This window comes from Entelurus aequoreus, linkage group LG27 (assembly GCF_033978785.1).
Source record: "Entelurus aequoreus isolate RoL-2023_Sb linkage group LG27, RoL_Eaeq_v1.1, whole genome shotgun sequence".
In the NCBI taxonomy this organism is placed as follows: Eukaryota; Metazoa; Chordata; class Actinopteri; order Syngnathiformes; family Syngnathidae; genus Entelurus; species Entelurus aequoreus.
The window spans coordinates 11017300-11042368 of record NC_084757.1 but is presented as its reverse complement, the minus strand read 5'-3'; the positions used below and the strand labels follow the sequence as shown (position 1 = coordinate 11042368).

At 38.2% G+C, this 25069-nt stretch overlaps 2 protein-coding genes across 5 annotated transcripts in view; both read right to left on the bottom strand.

The window, feature by feature from the left end:
* ralgps2 (Ral GEF with PH domain and SH3 binding motif 2) overlaps nucleotides 1–20645 on the bottom strand; it is a 169962-nt gene extending 149317 nt beyond the window's left edge. For all 4 annotated transcript variants that reach the window (XM_062039064.1, XM_062039066.1, XM_062039065.1 and 1 more), the window contains exon 1: nucleotides 20460–20645. The gene's annotated coding sequence lies outside the window, so the exon portion shown is untranslated. The remainder of the gene's footprint in view (nucleotides 1–20459) is intronic.
* A 957-nt stretch (nucleotides 20646–21602) lies between these two features.
* The window catches only part of LOC133644153 (cytochrome c oxidase assembly factor 7), an 11196-nt gene continuing 7729 nt past the window's right edge, over nucleotides 21603–25069 (bottom strand). The window contains exon 3 of the mRNA XM_062038484.1: nucleotides 21603–22366. Coding sequence (XP_061894468.1) covers nucleotides 21921–22366 — 446 coding nt within the window. The 3' untranslated portion in view covers nucleotides 21603–21920. The remainder of the gene's footprint in view (nucleotides 22367–25069) is intronic.

Genomic DNA, 25069 nt, shown 5'->3' with positions numbered 1-25069 from the left:
TTATTTGCTAAAATGTGCAAAAATAAAGATAAACATCCAATACAAAAAAGTGCCAATCTAAATATTCTGGAGCACTGTAAACATTAAGTACTGCTTTTAAAATGTGCAAAATAAACATCCAGTCCAACACAGTACACAATAACCAATTCTACTCATTCCAGTGAGTGACTAACAGTTGTAATGAAGAAAGGTTAGCATGTCTACATGCTCTGGTTCTTTTCTTGTTTACAATATTCCCAGCAGCTGAAAATAGGCGCTCAGAAGGGGTCGATGTGGCTGGAACTGAGAGGTAATTAGCCTTCACCTCAAGCCAGTACTGAGAGTGAGCTGAGCTGCAGTTTAAGTTTCTAGAAGGTCAACGGGCTCATAGTGATGTTACTAGTAGTTGACTGGGAGGTGTTTATTATCATTTGGGGAGAGTCCGCTGCCTGATGCTCACCTGCTAAACACCTATCTATCTGCTCCACGCTGAAGCGCTGACTACATGCGCTCTGAATACACACTGCTGATTGGCTGGTAACGCTCTGAATACGCACTGCTGATTGGCTGATAATGCTTCGTGTGTACCAATCAGAAGGTTGTATGGGTGGGACAATGCTGCGTGCTGAGACAGAGGCAGTAGGAGCGAAGCAGCTTGTTAAGACTTTAGCAGCTAAAGTTAGCTTTAGCTTAGAAACTCGTTCGGTACACCCCCGTACCGAACCAAAAGCCCCGTACCAAAACGGTTCAATACAAAACACGTACCGTTACACCCCTAGCAGATACAAATGACACATTCATGTTTTTGTGTAATGATGACAACGTATGCTCACGCGGACGATTGACTAGTTGATGGTTGATGGTTTTCTTTTCAAATGTTCGTTCATAGCCGTTGTGCTGCTATGATAGGCCATTTACGCTCGACACAGTGTGCATACAACAACATTATTAGGCTGTGTATTGAAATACTTCCACACTTTTGACGACTTTTGGCGTGATTTTTTCCCCCTCGCTCGCACCGCTCGCATCGTCTGCTTTGATCGTCTGCTTTGCGCTTCGCCATGACGGTAGTGTGACGTAAATATGCGACGCGTCGACACACAAAAACAGCGTCGACGTATTTACGTAACCGATGTACGTCGACGCGTCGTTTCAGCCTTAGCCAGTATGCTGTTTTTTTTCCAATAAAATACAGGAAAGGATAGAAATGTAGTTTGTCTCTTTTATCCGATTATTAATCGAAGTAATAATCGACAGATTAATCGATTATCAAATTAATCGTTAGTTGCAGCCCTAGTAAGACCAATACTGCCCTTGTAACTACTTGGTATTGAATCGATACCCAAATTTGTGGTATTGCACAAAACTAATGTAAAAAAGGTCAAGTACATTTTAACTGAAGTGTAGATTGAAACGTGTTACGGCAGGAAGTAAGTAACTATAAACAGTAAAATTATAAAGTTGATTAATAATAGTTTTGAGAAGATAATACAACCAGAAATGACACAATCGGTTACCGCATACCCCCGTAGCTAAATTGGGAGCCTTTCAAAATGATTTTGAAACGGTTTTATTATCATTTATATGCCAAATGATGTATTGTGATATATATTGTTATTGCAGGAAGCTGCAATATGTATCGTGATATAGATTTTAGGCCATATTGCCCAGCAGCGTTAACCAAACCTAACATCCCAAAGTTACAGTGAGTGTTTTGTAGGGTGCACTGAGCTCTGTGAGAAATACAAACAACTGGGGTATAATCATGTAGTGTATTTATCAGAACAACTATAGCACCGAGAACACAGCTAGGGTGCATGTTTTGACACATTGAGCACTCTTTTTTTTCTGCAGCTGGGCTTGCTTACACAAAACAAAAAAAACCACACAGTCATGAAAAAAGATAAGAAGAGGGTCCTTATTGTATTTTTCGTGCAGATGAAAATGAAGTGAACACAAACCACAAGCAGATGGAAAGAGGAAGAAGAAAGTAAGACCGCATGACAAATGCAGTGACAGCAGAAAAGAAGTGGCAGTTTAGCAAGGCATCCATAAATGTTACACGGGGGCTGGGAGATAAAAACAATATCGATATACAGTATATCGCGACAGACACGTAATCGATTTAACTTTTTTTTTTTCTTCCTTGTCAGAAGAAAGCGGAAATTGCAAAGCAAGGTTGGTTGCACGAACAAAGGGACTTGCTCTCTGGTAACCGAGGAACGCAGGAAGTGATGACTGATCAGTGAGAGTGACTGATCAAGTTTGGTTGTTGTCTCGTGGTTGACTCCGTGTATGGAGTGAGAAGACAAACTAAAATTGAGTGCTTTTAAAACAGAAAAAGTCATCGACAGCATGGCAGTTTTTGGGATATATATATTTTTTTTTTTTTTTTTTTTTTATAAACGGACTGTAGTCAGACCTAGGCACTGGTAATCCATACCACACTCAGAAAATAGTTCTCCGGTATCTCTACGTTTACTTTTTCACATTATTTTGTTCCACTTTATTTAGCATTTCTTACATACTCCTTATTTTTACACCTTCATTTTAAGATGTTAGGGTTAAGTGTTCAATGTCATTTCAGAATTTTGTTGACATTTCTTTTTCTTTCTGGCTTGATAGCTTAAACGATTGTAATCAGAGAAATGTAAGATTTTATATAAAAGTGTTTACATTTAATATATTTTGCCTCTGGTCCTTATTTTTAAAAGATCATAAAAATATCAATGATTATCGATATCGACCAATAAAAAACCACTTAAATCTGTCACGGCTGGGTCGCCTGTTAATGCGTGGATCGTTTCCCCAAGATGCAGACGGAACTCCGGAGACATAATGCAGGTAGGAGATTGATTTATTCTTCATAAATCAGGAAAAATACAAAAATACAGAAAAGCGCGCAGATTGCTAAGGAAATAGCTGACGGCAAAAACTTAGCATCGAATCAGGAATAAAAGATTGAACCCACGTAACTTGTTGCATAGCGCAAACAAGACTAAGTGTGGTGAAAATCAGGAGTAAGTAGCTCTCTGATTATTGCCCGGGAGCAGGTGAGCGTCCCGAACACTAATCAGAGGCAGGTGAAAATAATCAACACCCATGGCAACCAAGAACACACAAACCCAGGGGTGCCGAAACAGAACTAAGGGAGTCTTTAACTAAACAAAAAGATGATCCGTGCAACGAATCATGACAATATCATGATACAGTTTTCAGCCCTACCCTACATGCAAATTTCAGTAAACAGTGGAAAGTGGTGCCAGCCTCTGGTGTGGGCGAGCATCATATCTTACACGTATGCTCACGTTAGAAGTGGGGGAAATAATTTATTTTTAGACTTATCGCAATTCGGACATGGACGATTATAAAATCTATTAGTAAACGTTGATAATCGATGTATTTATTGCAAATAATGTAATGCAGACCGTTTCTAAAATTTGGCTGACTGAAGCGAGACAGCTCACTGAGAGATCTGACCAGCTCCTTTATTCTAAGGCAGGGGTGTCCACACTTTCTCTGCAGGCACGCTACTTTTCAATTGACCAAATCAAAGGGATCTACCTCATACATATATATAATTTATATTCATTTAATCATCAAAGAGACGTTTTTGTTAACAAGTTAAAGGTGTTTAATGATAATACAAGCATGTTTAACACATGTAGATTCCTTTCTTTCATGAAGACAAGAATATAAGTTGGTATATTACCTGATTCTGATGACTTGCATTGATTGGAATAAGACAGTAGTGATGATAACTTCCACATTTTCAAATGGAGGAGTAAAAAACGTCTTCGTTTCGGTCCAATACCACAAAAGTGGTTGTTTTTTGGCATCTTATTTGTCCAGCTTCCATACTCCTTTTTATACACTTTACAAGAAATACATTGAGGGCAAACTCCGTAGCTTGCTAGCTCGTGCACGCCAGCTTTCTGAGACTTTTATTTTGTTAGCGCAGGCAGGATGAAGCAGCGCTTTTACTGTGAAGATAGGAACTGTGCAATTTTGAAGGCAGGTACGGCGCGAGTGTCTGTTGAAATAAAAAGTGTTTCCCGCCTTCCTGTCGGTCATTTTTTTATTAATAATGAGCTCGCAGCAACCAGCGTCATCTCAGAAGACCCTCAGGTGCCGTGAATGTCAATCAAGTGACGAAAGTGACGTGTTGGTAAAGACTGATGACCGCTAATTTTTAGGTCTATTTTTTGAATGCCTGGCTGGCGATCGACTGACACACCCTCCCAATCGACGGGTAGCTCGCGATCGAGGTAATGGGCACCCCTGTTCTAGGGCACTTATGCTCCAGTTTTGCACACGTTTAATATAACATAATACATGTAATGGGAATTAATTTCACTGGTTTTTTGTGTTTTTTTTACAAATGCACGGATTTTAAATGTTGCGAGTGATAAACGCTTATTTAGGGAAACAAAAAGAAATGTAAAACTGCACCAATATTAGGGGTGTAACGGTACGTGTATTTGTATTGAACCGTTTCGGTACGGGGGTTTCGGTTTGGTTCGGAGGTGTACCGAACGAGTTTCCACATGGACATATTAAGTAGCGTAATGTACGTTGTGTAAACAATGCACACCGAGGCACAACACACGGCATGCTAGCTGCTAACGGGCTAGGATAGACTGACCATACTTCCTCTTTTCACCGGACATGTCCTCTTTTGCGGAGCTGTCGGGCGGAGTTTCTTAAATGCCTCAAATGTCCGGCATTTTGAGTTAGGGTTGCGGGTATTTTCAATGTACGTCCAGGGTTAAGAAGGGGTTAAAAACAAAACAAATTGTGCGCCCAGCAGCATTGGTGAGGGAGGCGCAGAGACAGAGAGAGCGAGAGAGTTATGATAAACGCGCATGTATCGCCAAGCTCTGCTTTTTATCCATAGATTTATCAGATTTAATTTTTTATTATCTATAGCAGGGGTGTCAAAAGTGTGCCCCGGAGGCCATTTGCAGCCCACAGTTAATGTTTTAAAGGCCCACGGCACATTCTAAAAATACTATTAAAATAAACAAAAACATAACAAAAGTGAAATAAAAAAGCCTAAAAGGTTAAATGTAATTTAGAAAAAGTTGCAATGTTGACTAATAAAACAAAGCTGTTTTTTTTTTCTTTCTTCTCAAAACAATGTTATTATGAATTATTGACCTATCCAAGGTTCTGATTACTTCACATCAAATATTCAACTAAGAAAAACATTTTTGGTGGAAGATTTAGCAAATTTGGTTAATAACCCACAAATGTATATTTTGTTGTTTTCTTACTGTACAGAAAATGAACCGAACCATGACTTATAACCCGAGGTACGTACCGAACCGAAATTTTTGTGTACCGTTACACCCCTAACCAATATACATAAGTTAATGATGCATCAATAATCGATTTTTAATCGACTCGTGCCCAAAGATTCCCCCCCTACAGCTCACGTGCTAGCGGACCATCTACGACACCCACTTTAAGCCAATGTCGAAAAAACCTAACATGCAAAAAGCACTCAATCACGCTCACTCACATTAATAATAATGTGAAAAAAGAGATGATGCACGTCCGTCAGTGCAGAACGAAATGTGTCAGACGCGCTTTTGGAAGTAACCCTGGCTAACGAGCAGCCGCATTAGTCAGAGGTCATGCACACATGAGAGAGAAAGCTTGAAAAGACGTCTTGAAATACGTATGTAGCGCCCTGAGGGAAGCTAAAGAGACGACGCAGGCAATCCGGTAGAGGAGGAAAGTGAAGCCGCATTAAGCCGTGCAGTAGTGTAGGACATTCTACATGAGCATGATGTGAAGCAGGGTAGATAAGTCCAGAAAGCACATAGGGTATACTCAACAACCAAATATCCCAACAATGTTTGACTTGTTTTAATTATATTTTATATAACTGGTTTTGGAGAAGGGGAGTTACACTTCAAGCAGATGTAATCTCCCACTAATCACGTTTGCAGGCCTTGGGCTGAGCAGTTACGACAGGGCTGAACAGATGGGCCTGAATGCAGCGACCGCGGCATCCCTGGGATTAGCAAAGTCCAGAAGGTGCCGGAAGTTGCAGGGACACCAACTTTGCTCGCTGCCCAGGCCCGGTAACACAATCACCTGTTGGGTAACTTTCTTCTGTAGCTACGTTTTGTCCAGGTTTTTTTAATGTCACAAAATGGAGCTGCCTGGCGGTTTTGTGTATAGTGTAAGGGTTCTGGGATTTCAGTCTTGTCTGTGAGGCCGTAAACGTAACAGTTGACTGTGTGTGGATGCGGGCAGAGAGGACAGTTGAGTTCCCTGATGCTGTTTTGGCCGTCTTTGGGTTAAGGTTGCGCAATACAGACAATACATGATATAAATATGGCCAACAATAGTATTGTGGATTATAAATCACACCGGTATTTAAGAAACACCAACTAAATTTTCTTTTCATGTATCAACATATGCTTGGCTTTTTTATACATTCAAAATCATAAATAAATAGCTAACAATCCAAACCTATTGCTAGGTATTGTGGCCAAACAGCTCAATTTTTGTTTCGTCTGACATCACATGGACAAAGATAAGACCTTCTGGAGGAAAGTTCTGTGGTCTGATGAAACAAAAATGGAGCTGTTTGGCCACAATACCCAGCAATATGTGTGGAGGAGAAAAGGTGAGGCCTTTAAATCCCAAGAACACCATTCCAACCGTCAAGCATGGTGGTGGTAGTATTATGCTCTGGGCCTGTTTTGCTGCCAATGGAACTGGTGCTTTACAGAGAGTAAATGGGACAATGAAAAAGGAGGATTACCTCCAAATTCTTCAAGACAAGCTAAAATCATCAGCCCGGAGGTTGGGTCTTGGGCGCAGTTGGGTGTTCCAACAGGACAATGACCCCAAACACATGTCAAAAGTGGTAAAGGAATGGCTAAATCAGGCTACAATTAAGGTCTTAGACTGGCCTTCCCAAAGTCCTGACTTAAACGTGTGGACAATGATGAAGCAACAAGTCCACGTCAGAAAACCAACAAATTTAACTGAACTGCACCAATTTTGTCAAAAGGAGTGGTCAAAAATTCAAGCAGAAGCTTGTGGATGGCTACCAAAAGCGCCTTATTGCAGTGAAACCTGCCAAGGGACATGTAAGCAAATATTAACATTGCTGTATGTATACTTTTGACCTAGCAGATTTGGTCACATTTTCAGTAGACCCATAATAAATTCATAAAAGAACCGAACTTCATGAATGTTTTTTGTGACTAACAAGTATGTGCTCCAATCACCCTATCACAATAAAATAAGAGTTGTAGAAATGACTGGAAACTCAAGACAGCCATGACATTATGTTCTTTACAAGTGACCAAGAGTCAAGTTCTTTTGACCACGACTGTATATACCGGTACGTTGTGAAATGAGACATTTACATACTGTAGGAAGAGGTTGTAAATGTTTATTTACATACCTTAATTGTTTCCAAACGGTGCCTGTCACACAGCAGTAAAATGGCTGATCAAACAAAACGGAAAAGTCATTGATGTCTTTATTCATCCTTTACGAGATAAGATGTTCTCCTTTTTAAATAAGGTTCAAGATGTTTATCGGGATTCTTCTTCCTTGTACTTTGTAAACACTGAGTTTGAACGGTTTCTTAAAGTGGATGATTTTAGTACATTGTTTGATTTCTTTGTTTAATCAATCACATAATTTATCCGTTAGCGACGAAAAATCCACAGGTTAGTATTTAACATTTAGTTACATTTTCATTTTTAAGAACCTTTGTCATCTCCTTAGAAAATATACTGTACATACTGGTGAAACTCAAAAAATGTAAATATCATGCAAAGGTTTGTTTATATTTACAAGGTGAAACTAATATATGACATAAGCTCACATCATAACATAAGACTGAAGATATTTCAAGACTTCTTTTAAAAAGAATTTTGACGATTCTGGTTTACAGTTTATGAACACCTTTTCAGTGTCTCTGTCGGTGTAATATGAAAACTATTTGTTGAATACAAAACATTACGGTCATTCGAAGTAAAATCCATAAATTAGCCCCACCGTTTTGTAAGCTGCAGGTTTCAAAGCGTTGGAAAAAAGTAGCGGCTTATAGTCCGGAAAACCCGGTAGTCAACTAACTGTTACAATAGTAGATGACTAGTCGACTATCAAAATAGTTGAAGCCCTACAAATTGGCAAAATGAACCTTGAATAAAAACAAAAAAATTAATATAAAACCAATATAAAAAAATATAAAAATAAATATGATTAAAAACGATTTTAAAGGGTAAAACCAATTAAAACAATAAATAAAATAAATAAAATTTAGAACACAGAGGACCACACAACTCTCGTAGTAAGTGTTTCAAGAGATATTGTGATTGTGTAACGTTGTGTGAGGAACCAAACATCCCTTCCCCATCAACAACAATGCTAATAAAGCAGACTTTGTGAAAGCCAATTATGATTACTTTGGGAAAAAATATGATACGAAACCTTATATTTTTGAGCCCGAACACAAAGAGGGTGAGTAATACGTTTTAGAAAGCCGACTGCGACCCGGTGCAGCTTTATTGTGACACTAGCATCCGCAGCATTGCTCAGTGCTAAACATACAAACTAACCATATTCAACCATAATAAAACAAACGCTTACTGTAATATTTCCCACTCTCGCTGGGTTGTTCACATAATTTCATTAAAGATGAAGAGTCAGTCCCAATCCTCATTAAGGGTTAAAAAGAAGTTGCTGCAACAAGCGTCTTTTTTGGTCTTTGTTTGCCACCTCGGGGATGTGAAAGTCGACCAGCCTGTCGGTCCAGGGCCAACTTTGTCTACTAATTAGAATCTAGAATTTACTTTCAGCAAGTTTGAGACAAAGAGCAACGTAAGATAGCATTAGCTCAATGCTATCAATGCGCCGCTAAAATAGTCTTGTCTAAATTGGCGCTTTCAATAACAATATCACTCATATTTGGTTAATTTTTAGGTCACAACACGTACATGGAATATTTTTGCCAGTTTCTGGATGTTTTTAGAGAGGGTATAGTGAGCGCAACAGAGCCCCCTCGATCTGTTCACTCAATTGTTAGCTATTTATTTATGATTTTGAAAGGTGGGTTTAATCCAGAGCTCGGGATCTTTCTGTGTGGAGTTTGCATTTTCTCCCCGTGACTGCATGGGTTCCCTCCGGGTACTCCGGCTTCCTCCAGCCTCCAAAGACATGCACTTGGGGATAGGTTGATTGGAAACACTAAAAATTGGCCCTAGTGTGTGAATGTGAGTGTAAATGTTGTCTATCTGTGTTGGCCCTGCGATGAGGTGGCGACTTGTCCAGGGTGTACCCCGCCTTCCGCCCGAATGCAGCTGAGATAGGCTCCGGCACCCTCGCGACCATACTTGCCAACCTTGAGACCTCCTAATTCAGGAGATGGGTGGGGGAGGGGGGTGTATATATTTTCAAGTATTTCTTATATCATATTATGGTTCTTATATCAATCATGGCACCCACCTGTTCCCAATTAACCTGTTCACCTGTGGGCTGTTCCAAATAACTGTTTGATGAGCATTCCTCAACTTTCTCAGTCTTTGTTGCCACTTGTGCCAGCTTTTTTGAAACATGTTGCAGGCATCAAATTCCAAATGAGCTAATATTTGCAAAAAATAAAGTTTCTCAGTTCGAACGTTAAGTCTATGCAGTCCATTCAATTGAAATAAGTTGAAAAAGATTTGCAAATCATTGTATTCTGGTTTTATTTACGATTTACACTAAGTGCCAACTTCACCGGTTCTGGGTTTTGTAATAAAAAGAGGTTTTGTGGCACCGAAGACGGTGTCAACCTGACAACTATCCAACATTTTTGACGCAGATCTTCCACGTCTAGCTAGAGCCCACGACTGTAGAAGCTGGAGGAACTCTGGAATGTGGAGAAAACAACCGACCCCCCGTCCCTTTTGGACAAAACTCAAGTATTATCTAACCACTCAATCACACAATGCTCTTTGGACGTGGCATGACAGAGCATTGTGCAATGAAATAAATACATTATTCTGAGGCGGATGGTAGAGGAGTAGCAAATCAGATTGATTTGGTTCCCTTTCAGCAAGAGCCACACAGCCGGTGGGTGACGTTAAAGGCATTCCAGTCTGGACCGCTGACCTCTGTGTGTCATAAGTTAAGTGTGGGGAAACAGAGCTCCAGACGGACGCACCGAATATCGATTTAGAACACTCCGTCACTCTGGACACAGTCGGCCACATAAAAATATTAGTTTATGTGACTTTTTACTGTAAAAATGCAGTCTTGAAGGAAAAGCGAATGACTGCAATTCAACACAAAATACACCCAAACAAATTATATCCATCTACTATCTATAACATAGGTGTCAAACTCAAGGCCCGAGGGCCACATCTGGCCCGCCGCATCGTTTTTGTGGCCCTCGTGAGCCTGAGAATAAGTAAACTTTATCTTTCCCACGAAAAATATTAGTTGTATCAGTTTTCTTCTAAACGTGAAAACAATGTGACCATGCAAACAAAACACAGGGGTGTCCAAAGTGCAGCCTGCGGCTTAATTTTGGATTAAAAAAAACAAAACAGTAAAAATGTGAAAAAAGAGCAAAAATTTGTGATGAAACAAGAAAAAAAGCTGACAATTTGATATTAATAAATCCAAACGTGTTCAAACTTTCCCCACCGATATCGCATACTGAAAAGTTAAAGTATGCGGTGGCCACTTTGAAATAGTTCTATTTTGTAAAATAAGAAAAGATACAAACAGACTTTTAATATTTTAAGACAAAAGTTAGGGTCAGATTTGTGTTATACATGACAACATGTATTATTATTAGTTATTAGTATCAATGATTCATCTTTTTCTTATTACATTATGTCTTTTTGCTTACATTTTAGTATCCCTGTAATATCTAAAATAGTACACTTTGTCATCTATAACACAAAGCTGACACTAAGCGTTGTCTTTAAATATGTCATACGTTTTTATTTTTTTTATAAAATAAAAATTATATCAAAATGACCCCCACAGTCTTCAACTTTTTAGGATGCGGCCCTTGGTGAAAAAGGTTTGGACACCCCTATATTAACACATATTTCAAAAAAATTTTGTGAGAATAAAATGTTTTTTCCACAATTTCAATACATTATCCATCAGTTTGTACAGAACAAAACAATCAAATGCATATGGAATTGTGTAATATCATGAGATTATACAATAATAAAATTCATATACCGTATTTTCCGCACTATAAAGGCGCACCTAAAAACCTCCAATTTTCTCAAAAGCTGACAGTGCGCCTTATAATCCAGTGCGCCTTATATATGGACCAATATTGAGCCACAACAGGTCTCGCAACTACGGGATGCATAACGTAACCCCAGCCTCTACTGTAGCGCCTTATAATGCGGTGCGCCTTATATATGAACAAAGTTTTAAAATAGGCCATTCATTGAAGGTGCGCTTTATAATTCGGTGCGCCTTATAGTGCGGAAAATACGGTATATTCACTGTAACAAGCGGCCCTTGAGAGCTGTCATAACCGCAATGTGGCCCTCAAAGAAAACAAGTTTGACACCCCTGATCTATAAGGAGAGTCCTCTGTTTCAAACACACAAATTTTTATACCAGTAGACTGCATTTTATTTTGGAGTATTGGAGTTTCGCCACAAGTCACAAAACCTGCTCAGTCATGTCTTTACTTTTTTCCTTGTCCAGACCAGAGTACCGAACCACAAATGTGAATGCTGCCTTAACAAGCAATTGAGGAGGAGTCTTGACGGTAACTTTAGATAATGGTGAAAAGTGAACAAATGATATTGAAAATGAAACAGGTTATTTCAGTTTTTGCTTTTCTCTTCCAAAAAAGCTCTCGAAAACAGATTGAGCACAAGGAGTGAACAAACAAATGTGTTAGAAAAATCCTATGAAAGAGAGGAAGTGATTCTTGCGTCAAGCATTTACTTGTTAATCAAATACAAGCGGTCATAAAGTTTTAGTTCCAGACATGCAGGGCACCTCCACAAGCCCAGGGAGTGTTCATTACCAGGAGACGGCAGAGGCTGGAGAAACTCTTCCATTATTTGATAACACTTCGCCTTCCCGGTTTGAAAAAAATAAAACGTGCACCATGGGTGCCCAAATAGCGCCCGAGGCCCTTTGTGAACCGCGGAAAATTGCAGAAACAAACACCAAGAAATCGCGGAAAAATGGAAAAATAACAAAAAAAAGCTCAAATGCTGATACTAATCATAACAATTTATCATAAATTATATGTGAAAACAGTTTTCAGCCCTTTGATAATAATTACACGCACATGCGTCATGGCCAATTATTAGAACTAGAGACCGCATTTCTGATGATTTTAGACTAGACTAGACTTCCTTTTTATTGTCATTCAAATTTGAACTTTACAGCACAGATAAGAACGAAATTTTGTTACATAAACTCATGGTAGTGCAGGATAAAAAAGCAATAAGGTGCATATATAAATAAATATATATAAATAATATATAAATATACATATAAACTAAATAAATATATATAAATAAATAAATAGAATACTGTACAGATAAATATATTGCACTTTTCCACATGCGTCCACATTTATGGATGTATGTTATAATGTCTTTTTATGTATGTTATATTTTTATTTTATTTTTTTAGCTGTTTTGATCAACAAGACCTAATAGTTGAAAAGAGACAAGTATATTTAACTACGGTTCCCCGCGCCTTGTTTTGTTTGAGTTTGGTGACAGCATAAAGGGTTGGCCTTGCTTTATTCAAGACTAAGATTGTACAGCATAGCCACACTAATAAAGTACTGATGAATCAAAAAAGGCATTATACTGCCCTAGAAAAATATTGGTACTGTACTTTTCTTTTCCAGGGACTTGACGGCGCACCGTGGTGACATTGCTGGTAATATTTGAGCCGAGGCGCATGTCGCCAGTCAACACACACACACAGGTGTTACAAGTGGAAACAGTGTGGAGACAGAAGAGGAAAACTGGACGTATTTTGGCTTTTTAACTAACAATAAAAGGTGGAACTATCAGGCATGTGAGCATTTGAAGCGGCACCACCCCCAAGTGAACATCGCTTCAACGAAGAGAAAGACGAGCGTGGTGCAAACACAGCTCCCCACCGCATTCAAGCAGCCTCTCCTCGGCGAGTCAGGCTGGGCCAAAGCAATAACAAATGTTTTTATAACAGCAGATTTAAAACCATATTGCATTAAAAACTAGATTTTGACCCACTTCTATGGTGGAAGAACAATGAGCCCATATATCCTCTTACTGCCAAGTTAGCCGGGCACTACCTCGCCATACCTGCTACCTCCGTGCCCAGCCAAAGGGTATTTTCCACAGCTGGAGACATTGTAACTGCAGGCAGGTCTGCTCTTTCTGCAAACAATGTGGATAAACTGATTTTTCTAGCAAAAAACATGAAAATTGAGTGAAAGTCACCAGGGTTAAAGGCTGGGGGGAAAAAGAAAAGTTAATCTGAGGCTGAGTTGACTTAAAACTGTTTAATGTTGCACTTTTTGTATGTAGAAGAAAAGTTTTGTCATTTTATTTAATCTGAACAACAACTTGAAGCAGTTTAATGTTGCACTTTATATGTAGAAAGGTTTTGTTAAGAAACCAATTCTGAGCCTTATCTTATTTAGTTTTTATTTTATATATGTTGACTGCATTAACCCCGGCAATGGACCCTGTGTGTATATGTATGTTATTGTTATGCTTAGCATTCATGACTGCCTGCTGTTGCACTCATCAGCCTAGTGGTGGCTCACATCCATCACACACAGAGCTATTTTAAAGCAATGTTAAAAGGATAAAGCCATTGTTTACAAATTTTGGTAAATAAATAACCAGAAAATGTATATTTTGTTGTTTTCTTACTGTACCAAAAATGAACCGAACTGTGACCTCTAAACCGAGGTACGTACCGAACCGAAATTTTTGTGTACCGTTACACCCTTATAATATATATACAGTGTTTCCCATAAACTGCCAAGATACCTGTGGCGGTGGGGGCGTGGCTATGGGCGTGGTCACCATGACATCGAGTAATTTGCATAATTTACTACAATGATATGATTTTCTCTAAAGAGGCTCAAAAAATGTATACTTACTTATTAATAATAACAGTTTTGTTTTAAACGTCCATCCATCCATCCATTTTACAATATAATTACAACACTTTATGTACATATTTATATACAGATTTGAACAATAAGTTATTCACTGAAATATATTTATTAATTGTGGTTCTTACAAAAAATATATCTTATAAAATATAAAAGCTAAAATGTCTCTTAAAGCTCTGCCCCTTTAATTAGTGCATACTAAATAATTTAACTTTAGCCTACTACTACAACCATATTATTTACCAGCAACATAAAGTGAAACAGAGGCAGAGGTGTCCTGCCACAGTAACAAATAAACAGAAAACAGTAGTGGTTAAATACAAATAAGGCAACAAGAGAAGTATCCTACACTTCTCTTTTGTAAAGTAAATCTGAACAACCTATATGGGCATCTACATCAACTATATGATTTGCCTGAGAAGCTGGACAGGACAAAAAAATAAAAAATAAAAAATAAAAAATAAAAATATTTTATTTTATTTGTGGCGGACTTAATTCTTTCGTGGCGGGCCGCCACAAATAAATGAATGTGGGAAACACTGATATATATATATATATATATATTATACACACAGGACCCAGAGTCAAAAATAATCACCCAGGTCTGCCGTAGAAGGATACATTAGCTAACCGCTAATAGCAAGCTAGCACTTCTGAGTGTAAACAAATAGGCGTACCTGCACATACATCAACTGTAACAATACCAAGTACAAAAGCTGTATATAGTTGATACTACAATAACATCAATATTTTTCATTGTCAGTTTGTCACAATTTTTTTTGGCCATTTTTACATTGTTTATAAACTCATGAAATACGTCCCAGGACACAGGAGAACTTTAATTATGACCAATGAATGATCCTGTAACTACTTGGTATTGGATTGATACCAACATTTGTAGTATCACCCAAAACATATGTAAAGTATCCAAACAACAGAAGAATAAGTGATTATTACATTTTAACAGAAGTGTAGATAGAACATGTTAAAACAGAAAGTAAGCAGATATTAACAGTAAATGAACAAGTAGATTAATAAGACATTTTCTACCACTTGTCCTTAATAATGTTGAGAAAATAATAGAATGATAAATGACACAATATGTTACTGCATACGTCAGCAGCTAAATTAGGAGCCTTTGTAACCTTTTTGCTTGCTTACTACAAAAAAGGAGAAGTTGTGCAGTATTCAGGGTTTCCCCTAGACTGCCGAAATACCTGTGGCGGTGGGGGCGCGGTGATTATGACGTCATCGTATAATTTGCTTATGTAAAAAAAAAAATCTAATAATTAAATGTAAAGACAATAGTGTTTATATATGTATGTAGTATTCACAGTTACAAGCGGCCCTAACCAAGATGTGGCCCTCAATGAAAACGAGTTTGACACCGCTGGTTAGGAGTAACTAATAACAATGTATAAAATGCCAGGCAAAGTTAAAACAAGTAAAAAAGAAAGTGAAACGAGATAAATAGAAAGTAGAACACAGTCAACAAAAGGTGAACGCGTAAATAGAAGGTAGACAGAAATTGTTTATCTCAACTATTTTCTCTAAGATATGCATTGAGGCAAGAAAGTGTGTTTTATAGGATTACTTGATTAATCGAACCAACTAATCGATTACTAAAATGATGTTTCTGCGTTCGCCGTACCGGCAGAGCAAACAGAATCTGGTCCATTCTGACAGAACCCAAGGTGACAAGTGAAAACACACCCTAATATTCTTATTAATATGATCTTGCAGATGGTATTGAGCAGTGTTTGCTGTAAGTAAACAGACAATAACTCTGCACGGTTGTTATTGATTGACAATAATGCAGCGTTATAAATAAAAGGCAGCTTGCTGATGGTCAATTACGACGCCTTCCTTTAAGGTTTGCATTCCAACTTCCTCGTCTCGATTTCTGACATTTTAGGAAGGACACCAAACTTGGAATGCAACTTTAGATGCTGCTAGACTTTTGACAAGAACTAGAAAGTTTGACCATATTACGCCTATACTGGCTCACCTGCGCTGGCTTCCTGTGCACTTTAAGGTTTTGCTACTTACGTATAAGATACTACATCCTATCTTGCCGATTGTATTGTACCATATGTCCCGGCCAGAAATCTGCGCTCAAAGAACTCCGGCTTATTAGTGATTCCCAGAGCCCCAAAAAAAGCTATTGGGGCTCTAGTACTCTGGAATGTTCTAGCAGTAACAGTTAGAGATGCTACCTCAGTAGAAGCATTCAAGTCACATCTTAAAACTCATTTGTATACACTAGCCTTTAAATAGACCCCCCCTTTTAGACCAGTTGATCTGCCGTCTCTTTTCTGTTCTGCCCCCCCTCTCCTGCGTGGAGAGGTTATTAGGTGACCACAGATGATGCGCTAGCTGTTCAAAGTCGGGACCCGGGGTGGACCACTCATCTGTGCATCAGTCGGTGACGTCTCTGCGCTGCTGACTTGTCTCCACTCAAGATGACCCCCTGCTGGCCCCACTATGGACTGGACTCTCACACTATGAACTAGATCCACTATGGACTGGACTCTCACACTATGAGCTAGATCCACTATGGACTGGACTCTCACACTATGAGCTAGATCCACTATGGACTGGACTCTCACACTATGAGCTAGATCCACTCCACGTCCATTGCACCGGTCGCCCAGGGGACGGGGTCCCCACCATACTTGCCAACCCTCCCGATTTTCCCGGGAGAGTCCCGAATTTCAGTGCCCCTCCCGAAAATCTCCCGGTGCCACCATTCTCACAAATTTCTCCCGATTTCCACCCGGAAAACAATATTGCAACACCCTCCTTCACTGGGCGCCGTTTTCGGGCCGGACAATAATAACGGTTACACCTCGAAGTCAAGCGCGGCAATCAGAACAGAAGAAGAAGGAGACGAAGCAGAAGAAGAGACATGGCCACGACGAGTAAGAAGAAGAAGTTACGCTTGCAAGTTCCAAAATGATTGGAAAAAATAATGTCGGTTTATCCAGGACAGCTCGAAGGGGAAGGGGTATGCTGCCTGCACATTTTGTAGATCAGACTTCTCCATTTCACCAAAGTCGGGACCCGGGGTGGACCGCTCATCTGTGCATCGGTTGGGACGTCTCTGCACTGCTGACCTGTCTCCGCTCGGGATGGTCTCCTGCTGGCCCCACTATGGACTGGACTCTCACTATTATGTTAGATCCACTATGGACTGGACTCTCACTATTATGTTGGATCCACTATGGACTGGACTCTCACTATTATGTTAGATCCACTATGGACTGGACTCTCACTATTATGTTAGATCCACTATGGACTGGACTCTCACTATTATGTTGGATCCACTATGGACTAGACTCTCTCACTATTATGTTAGATCCACTATGGACTGGACTCTCACTATTATGTTAGATCCACTATGGACTGGACTCTCACAATTATGTTAGATCCACTATGGACTAGACTCTCTCACTATTATGTTAGATCCACTATGGACTGGACTCTCACTATTATGTTAGATCCACTATGGACTAGACTCTCTCCCTTTTATGTTAGATCCACTATGGACTGGACTCTCACTATTATGTTAGATCCACTATGGACTGGACTCTAAAACTATTATGTTAGATCCACTATGGCCTGGACTCTCACTATTATGTTGGATCCACTATGGACTGGACTCTCACACTATTATGTTAGATCCACTATGGACTGTACTCTCACACTATTATGTTAGATCCACTATGGACTAGACTCTCTCCCTTTTATGTTAGATCCACTATGGACTGGACTCTCACTATTATGTTAGATCCACTATGGACTGGACTCTAAAACTATTATGTTAGATCCACTATGGCCTGGACTCTCACTATTATGTTGGATCCACTATGGACTGGACTCTCACTATTATGTTAGATCCACTATGGACTGGACTCTCACACTATTATGTTAGATCCACTATGGACTAGACTCTCTCACTATTATGTTAGACCCACTATGGACTGGACTCTCACTATTATGTTAGATCCACTATGGACTGGACTCTCTCACTATTATGTTAGATCCACTATGGACTGGACTCTCACTATTATGTTAGATCCCCTATGGACTGGACTCTCTCACTATTATGTTAGATCCACTATGGACTGGACTCTCTCACTATTATGTTAGATCCACTATGGACTGGACTCTCACAATTATGTTAGATCCACTATGGACTGGACTCTCACAATTATGTTAGATCCACTATGGACTAGACTCTCTCACTATTATGTTAGATCCACTATGGACTGGACTCTCACACTATTATGTTAGATCCACTATGGACTGGACTCTCACACTATTATGTTAGATCCACTATGGACTGAACTCTCACAATTATGTTAGATCCACTGTTAGAGATGTTCGATAATATCGGTCTGCCGATATTATCCGCTGATAAATGCGTTAAAATGTAATATCGGAAATTATCGGTATCGTTTTTTTTATTATCAGTATCGTTTTTTTTTGTTTGTTTTTTATTAAATCCACATAAAAAACACAAGATACACTTACAATTAGTGCACCAACCCAAAAAACCTCCCTCCCCCATTTACACTCATTCACACAAAAGGGTTGTTTCTTTCTGTTATTAATATTCTGGTTCCTACATTATATATCAATATATATCAATACAGTCTGCAAGGGATACAGTCCATAAGCACACATGATTGTGCGTGCTGCTGGTCCACTAATAATACTAACCTTTAACAGTTAATTCTACAAATGTTCATTAATTACTAGTTTCTATGTAACTGTTTTTATATAGTTTTACTTTCTTTTTTATTCAAGAAAATGTTTTTAATTTATTTATCTTATTTCATTTGATTCATTTTTTTAAAAAGTACCTTATCTTCACCATACCTGGTTGTCCAAATTAGGCATAATAATGTGTTAATTCCACGACTGTATATATCGGTTGATATCGGTATCAGTAATTAAAGAGTTGGACAATATCGGCATATCGGATATCGGCAAAAAGCCATTATCGGACATCCCTATCCACTATGGACTGGACTCTCTCACTATTATGTTAGATCCACTATGGACTAGACTCTCTCACTATTATGTTAGATCCACTATGGACTGGACTCTCACTATTATGTTAGATCCACTATGGACTAGACTCTCTCACTATTATGTTAGATCCACTATGGACTCTCACTATTATGTTAGATCCACTATGGACTGGACTCTCACAATTATGTTAGATCCACTATGGACTGGACTCTCACAATTATGTTAGATCCACTATGGACTAGACTCTCTCACTATTATGTTAGATCCACTATGGACTGGACTCTCACACTATTATGTTAGATCCACTATGGACTGGACTCTCACACTATTATGTTAGATCCACTATGGACTGGACTCTCACACTATTATGCTAGATCCACTCGACGCCCATTGCACCGGTTGCCCAGGGGGCGTCCCCACATCTGTGGTCCCCTCCAAGGTTTCTCATTGTACCACATTGGGTTGAGTTTTTCCTTGCCCTGATGTGGGATCTGAGCAGAGTATGTCGTTGTGGCTTGTGCAGCCCTTTGAGACACTCGTGATTTAGGGCTATATAAGTAAACTTTAATAAATAGTGCCTGGGTCCAAAGTTGCCTCCTTTTTGACTGTCATTCCACGCACCTCTTCGGCAGGAACACCTTTGCAAGTAGTCGTGTGTGCATTTAACATAAAAAACGAGTTATAATCAAGATAAGACCGGCGATGCATTGTTCGTGGGTGAACCTCCGCCACACCCAAAAAGCACCCCCCTCCCCGCCCCCCCGACCGTGCGTGGGGTTCGCCGCCCATCAGCAGAGCATGGCTGCCCTGCAAAACTATGCAGCTGCCGGTCCGAGCAACGCCAACTGGTCGGCTTAAAAGTGCACAAATGGGAAGGCATAAGAAACAAACACACCGCCGCACAATGCGACTCCACTGGCGCCATAAGACGCCGCCGCCGCCAGCTGCCATTAGCATGTTGCTAGCTTAAAGAGGGGAGCGCATGATTTATTGCACGCAGTATATCAGATACACTTCCGCCGCGTGGGGGGTCACCTTATACTCACCTGGGCGCGTGGGCTTGACATTAAACTAGCTATATACACAAAAAACTATTAAAAAAGAACCATTATATAAATCGTGGCACTTGTGTTCTCTTGGGGGTTTGGAGACCTATTTGACATCGGAGGACGCCGCATATAAAAACAAACACCCCCGCCCCCCCCAAATAAAAAAGAACGTTAGCTATCTTGACCTAACTCGACGGTTAAGAAGTGATTTGCTTAGGGATAACAAACTAACACTTTTATGTGCAACTCACCCGCGCACCGACGGGCGTTCTCTCCTTCGTATTCGGTCGTCTCCGTGGAATATTCCAACAGGTTTTAGGAGAAGAAGATGGACAAGAAAGGAGACCGCTTTAGGGGCGTTTGCGAGCAGGCGTTCGCCGAGGACAGAAGCGATGCGCCCTCAACAGCTGTGTTCTGTTTTGAATGAGGACCAAGGGGGATGCACGGCCAAGGGGCGGGGCTTCTTACAAGTACACAATATTGCGCCGCATTCCATGTGACTGGGACATATCAATACTCTGGGAGCTCCACCGTTTCAGTTAGAAAAAGTAAACACTAAAACGCACGAATGTCGACCCTAGTATAATTGCTGCTTAGCATTAAAGTCGATATATTGAAAACTAGTGAGTATGCTGGCAAACAAACAGGTTATTATGCGTATAGGATTTTGAGAAATAGCCAACTTTCCGAGATATGTGAACACATCATAAGAGTTGGACGTGTCGTCATAAAACATCTTTAAAATGTTCAAAACCGCAATATTTTAAACAAGCAGGTAAACGACCTAGATTCGAAAGGAAGCTTGATTTGTTTGTTGCCATTTGTGCATGTGTTTATTGGGGTAAATCTCTTTAAATCGTACTATTTTAGTTAGGTAAGTTAATGCTGCTACCTGGTGGTGATTACACAGACTTGCTTCCTTATTAGGTACAACCATAAAAAGAGACGAAAACACTTCCCTTGTGTTTTAGCGCCCCCTGATGGTCAAACTACTGCATTACTTTATATTATTTTATGGGACCTCAAGCAAGCAGGCGTTCGCCGATGACAGAGCGATGCCCGGCCAAGGGGCGGGGCTTCTTACAAGTACACAATATTACGCCGCATTCCATGTAACTGGGACATATCAATACTCTGGGAGCTCCACCGCAAAATAGTTTCAGTTAGAAAGAGTAAACGCTAAAACGTGCGACTGTCGACAATTGCTGCTTAGCATTAAACTCGATATACTGAAAACTAGTGAGTATGCTGGCAAACAAAGCTTAGGTGTGAAGGATTTTGAGAAATTGCCAACTTTCCGAGATATGTGAACACATCATAAGAGTTGAACGTGTCGTCATAAAACACATTTAAAATGTTCAAAACCGCAATATTTTAAACAAGCAGTCAAACGATCCACATCCGAAAATAGGCTTTATTTGTTTGTTGCTAATTGTGAAGGTGTTTATTGGGACAAATCTCTTTAAATTGTACTATTTTGGACAAGTAAGTTAATGCTGCCACCTGGTGGTGGTTATACAGAATTGCTTCCTTATTAAGTATAGCCATAAAAAGAAAATAAACACTTCCCTTAGGTTTAAGCGCCCTCTGATGGTCAAACTACTGCAAAACTTTATTTTATTTGAACTATTTTAAGGGACCTCAAGCTGTTTGAGCTTTGTAATGTGAGATGAACAAAGAGACTGAATTTGAACATTTCAAAGGTCACATTGTCACTCCCCAAATTTGAGCTGCCGCTCCTTCTGCAAGCCGTGCAGCTCCCTCGCCCGATTCTTCAACGCCTCCGCTTTCTTCTCGTCCTTCTCCGTGCCGTCCCCGAGTTTGTACATGCGGCTGGCGTTGGCGCAGCCCCACACGTGTCCCAGCTCACAGGCGCGGTCGGCGTACTTCAGCGCCAGCGTCATATCCGGCGCCACCCCTTTGGATTTGCCATCGATGTACATGGCGCTCAGGTTGAAGCAGGAGGGAGCGAAGCCGCCGGCGCACGCCTTCTCGTAGTACTGGCGAGCCACGCCGAGGTCGGGTCCTCCCTCCGTGGCGCGACCGTCGTGTGCGAGCAGGCCCACGTTGTGACAGCCGTCCACGGACTTCTTTCCTCCGCCGTTGCAGGAGCGCAGGAAGCAGGAGTACGCTGTTTGTAGACACTCCGTCACGCCACCTGGTCACGCCGTTTATGAGAAAAATGTTGGAAAATGTTAGTATTTTTTTAAATAAAATTAATAATATGTTATGAGAATTAAGTCACAATAATATGAGAATAAAGTTGTAATATTTTACGAGAAAAACATGGTAATATTGTTTTTTTGTTTAGAGATTTAAATGGTGAAATTACGAGAATAAAGGTGTAATAAAAAGGGAAAAACATCGGATTAACTTACTTTTTTGGGGAGATTTATGTTACAATATTGCAAAAATAAAGTGGTAAATAAAACATAATATCACAAGAATTTTTTTTGAGAATTAAGTCACATTATAATGAGAATAATATGTTAATATGTTGCAAGAAAAACATTGTAGAATAATTTTTTGTTTAGAGATTTAAATGGTGAAATTATGAGAATAAAAGGTGTAATAAAAAGGAAAAACTTAAGAACAATTTTTTTTTTTTTTTTTTTTTTAGATTTAAGTTACAGTATTGTAAAAAAAAAAAAAAAAAGAGTTGTGAAATTCCAACTAAAACAGTGAAATATTAAAAACATTGTAGAATAATTTTTTGTTTAGAGATTTAAATGGTGAAATTATGAGAATAAAAGGTTTAATAAAAAGGAGAAAGCATCGAAGTAACTTTGTTTAATTTTTTGGAGATTTAAGTTACAGTATTGCAAAAATAAAGTTGTGAAGTTTTAACTAAAACGTTGTAATATTACAAGAAAAATAAACAACATTTTTCGAGAATTAAGGCACAATATGATGAGAATAAAGTTGTAATCTTACGAAAAAAAATTGTATAATAATTTTTTTGTTTAGAGATTTAAATCGTGAAATTATGGGAATGAAGGTATAATAAAAAGGGAAAACATCAGAGCAACTTTTTTATTTTTTGGAGATTTAGTTTACAGTTTTGCAAAAATTAAGTTGTGAAGTTTTAACTAAAACTTTGTAATATTACAAGGAAAAAAAAAACATTTTTTGAGAATTAAGTCACAATAATATGAGAATAAAGTTGTAATCTTACGAGAAAAACATTGTAGAATTATTTTTTGTTTAGAGATTTAAATCGTGAAATTATGGGAATAAAGGTATAATAAAAAGGGGAAAACATCGGAGCAACTTTTTTATTTTTTGGAGATTTATTTTACAGTTTTGCAAAAAATAAAGCCGTGACGTTTTAACTAAAACATTGTAATATTACAAGAAAAATAAACAACATTTTTCGAGAATTAAGTCACAATAATATGAGAATAAAGTTGTAATATGTTACGAGAAAAACAATGTAAACATTTTTTGTTTAGAGATTTAAATGGTGAAATTACGAGAATAAAGGTATAATAAAAAGGGAAAGACATGAACAACATCTCTATTTTTATTTTTTGGAGATTTAAATTTCAGTATCAAAAAAAAAGAAGTTCCAACTAAAATGGTGAAATATTACAAGAAAAATAAACAAAATGTTTCGAAAATTAAGTCACAATATTATGAGAATAAAGTTGTAATCTTAAAAGAAAAATATTATACAATATTTTTTGTTTAGAGATTTAAATGGTGAAATTACGAGAATAAAAGGGTATAATAAAAGAAAAAGAGGAATAACCTTTTTTTTTTTTTTTAGATTTAAGTTACAGTATTACAAAAATAAAGTTGTGAAGTTTTAACTAAAACATTGTAATATTACAAAAAAAATAAACACCATTTTTTGAGAATTAAGTCACAATAATATGACAATAAAGTTGTAATCTTACGAGAAAAACATTTTAGAATTATTTTTTGTTTAGAGATTTAATGGTGAAATTACGAGAATAAAGGTATAATAAAAAGGGAAAATCAAGAACAACATTTTTATTTTTGGGGGGTTTTATGTTACAATATTGCAAAAAAAGAGTTGTGAAGTTCCAACTAAAACTGTGAAATATTATAAGAAAAATAAACAACATTTTTCGAGAATGAAGTCACAATAATATGAGAATAAAGTTGTAATCTTACGAGAAAAACATTGTAGAATTATTTTTTGTTCAGAGATTTAAATGGTGAAATTACGAGAATAAAAGGTGTAATAAAAAGGGGAAAACATCGGAGTAACTTTTTTATTTTTTGGAGATTTAAGTTACAGTATTGCAAAAATAAAGTTGTGAAGTTTTATCTAAAATGTTGTAATAATACAAGAAAAATAAACACAATTTTTTGAGGATTAAGTCACAATAATATGAGAATAAAGTTGTAATGTTAAGAGAAAAACAATTTGTAATATTACAAGAAAAACACTTTAAAAAAAAGTCCAAATATTACAAGAATAAAATTGGAATGTTAAAAGAAAAAAAGTGTAATATTACAAGAAAAATACATATTTTTTCAAGAATAAAGCAGAATATGATGAGTATAAACTCATATTTGCTGTATAAATCAACATGTTTGTAAATTACAGTAATTATATGAGGCAAAAGGGGCTAAACATGTTTATTTCAGGAATGAAAAAAACAGCGATAGGACAAAATAATATGAGAAACAATTATTTCAACTAAAATGTCATAATATTATATAAAGTATTCTCAAACTGTGGTACATGTGGCACTAGTGGTACGCGGGCTCTAACTAGTGGTACGTCGAAAAATCCCTTGATGAAAGTACAGTGTTTTATTTTCATTCCAAACAGTGTTATATTAAATATATAAAATACATAAAATAAAACGGTTGCCTTGTTTTTAAT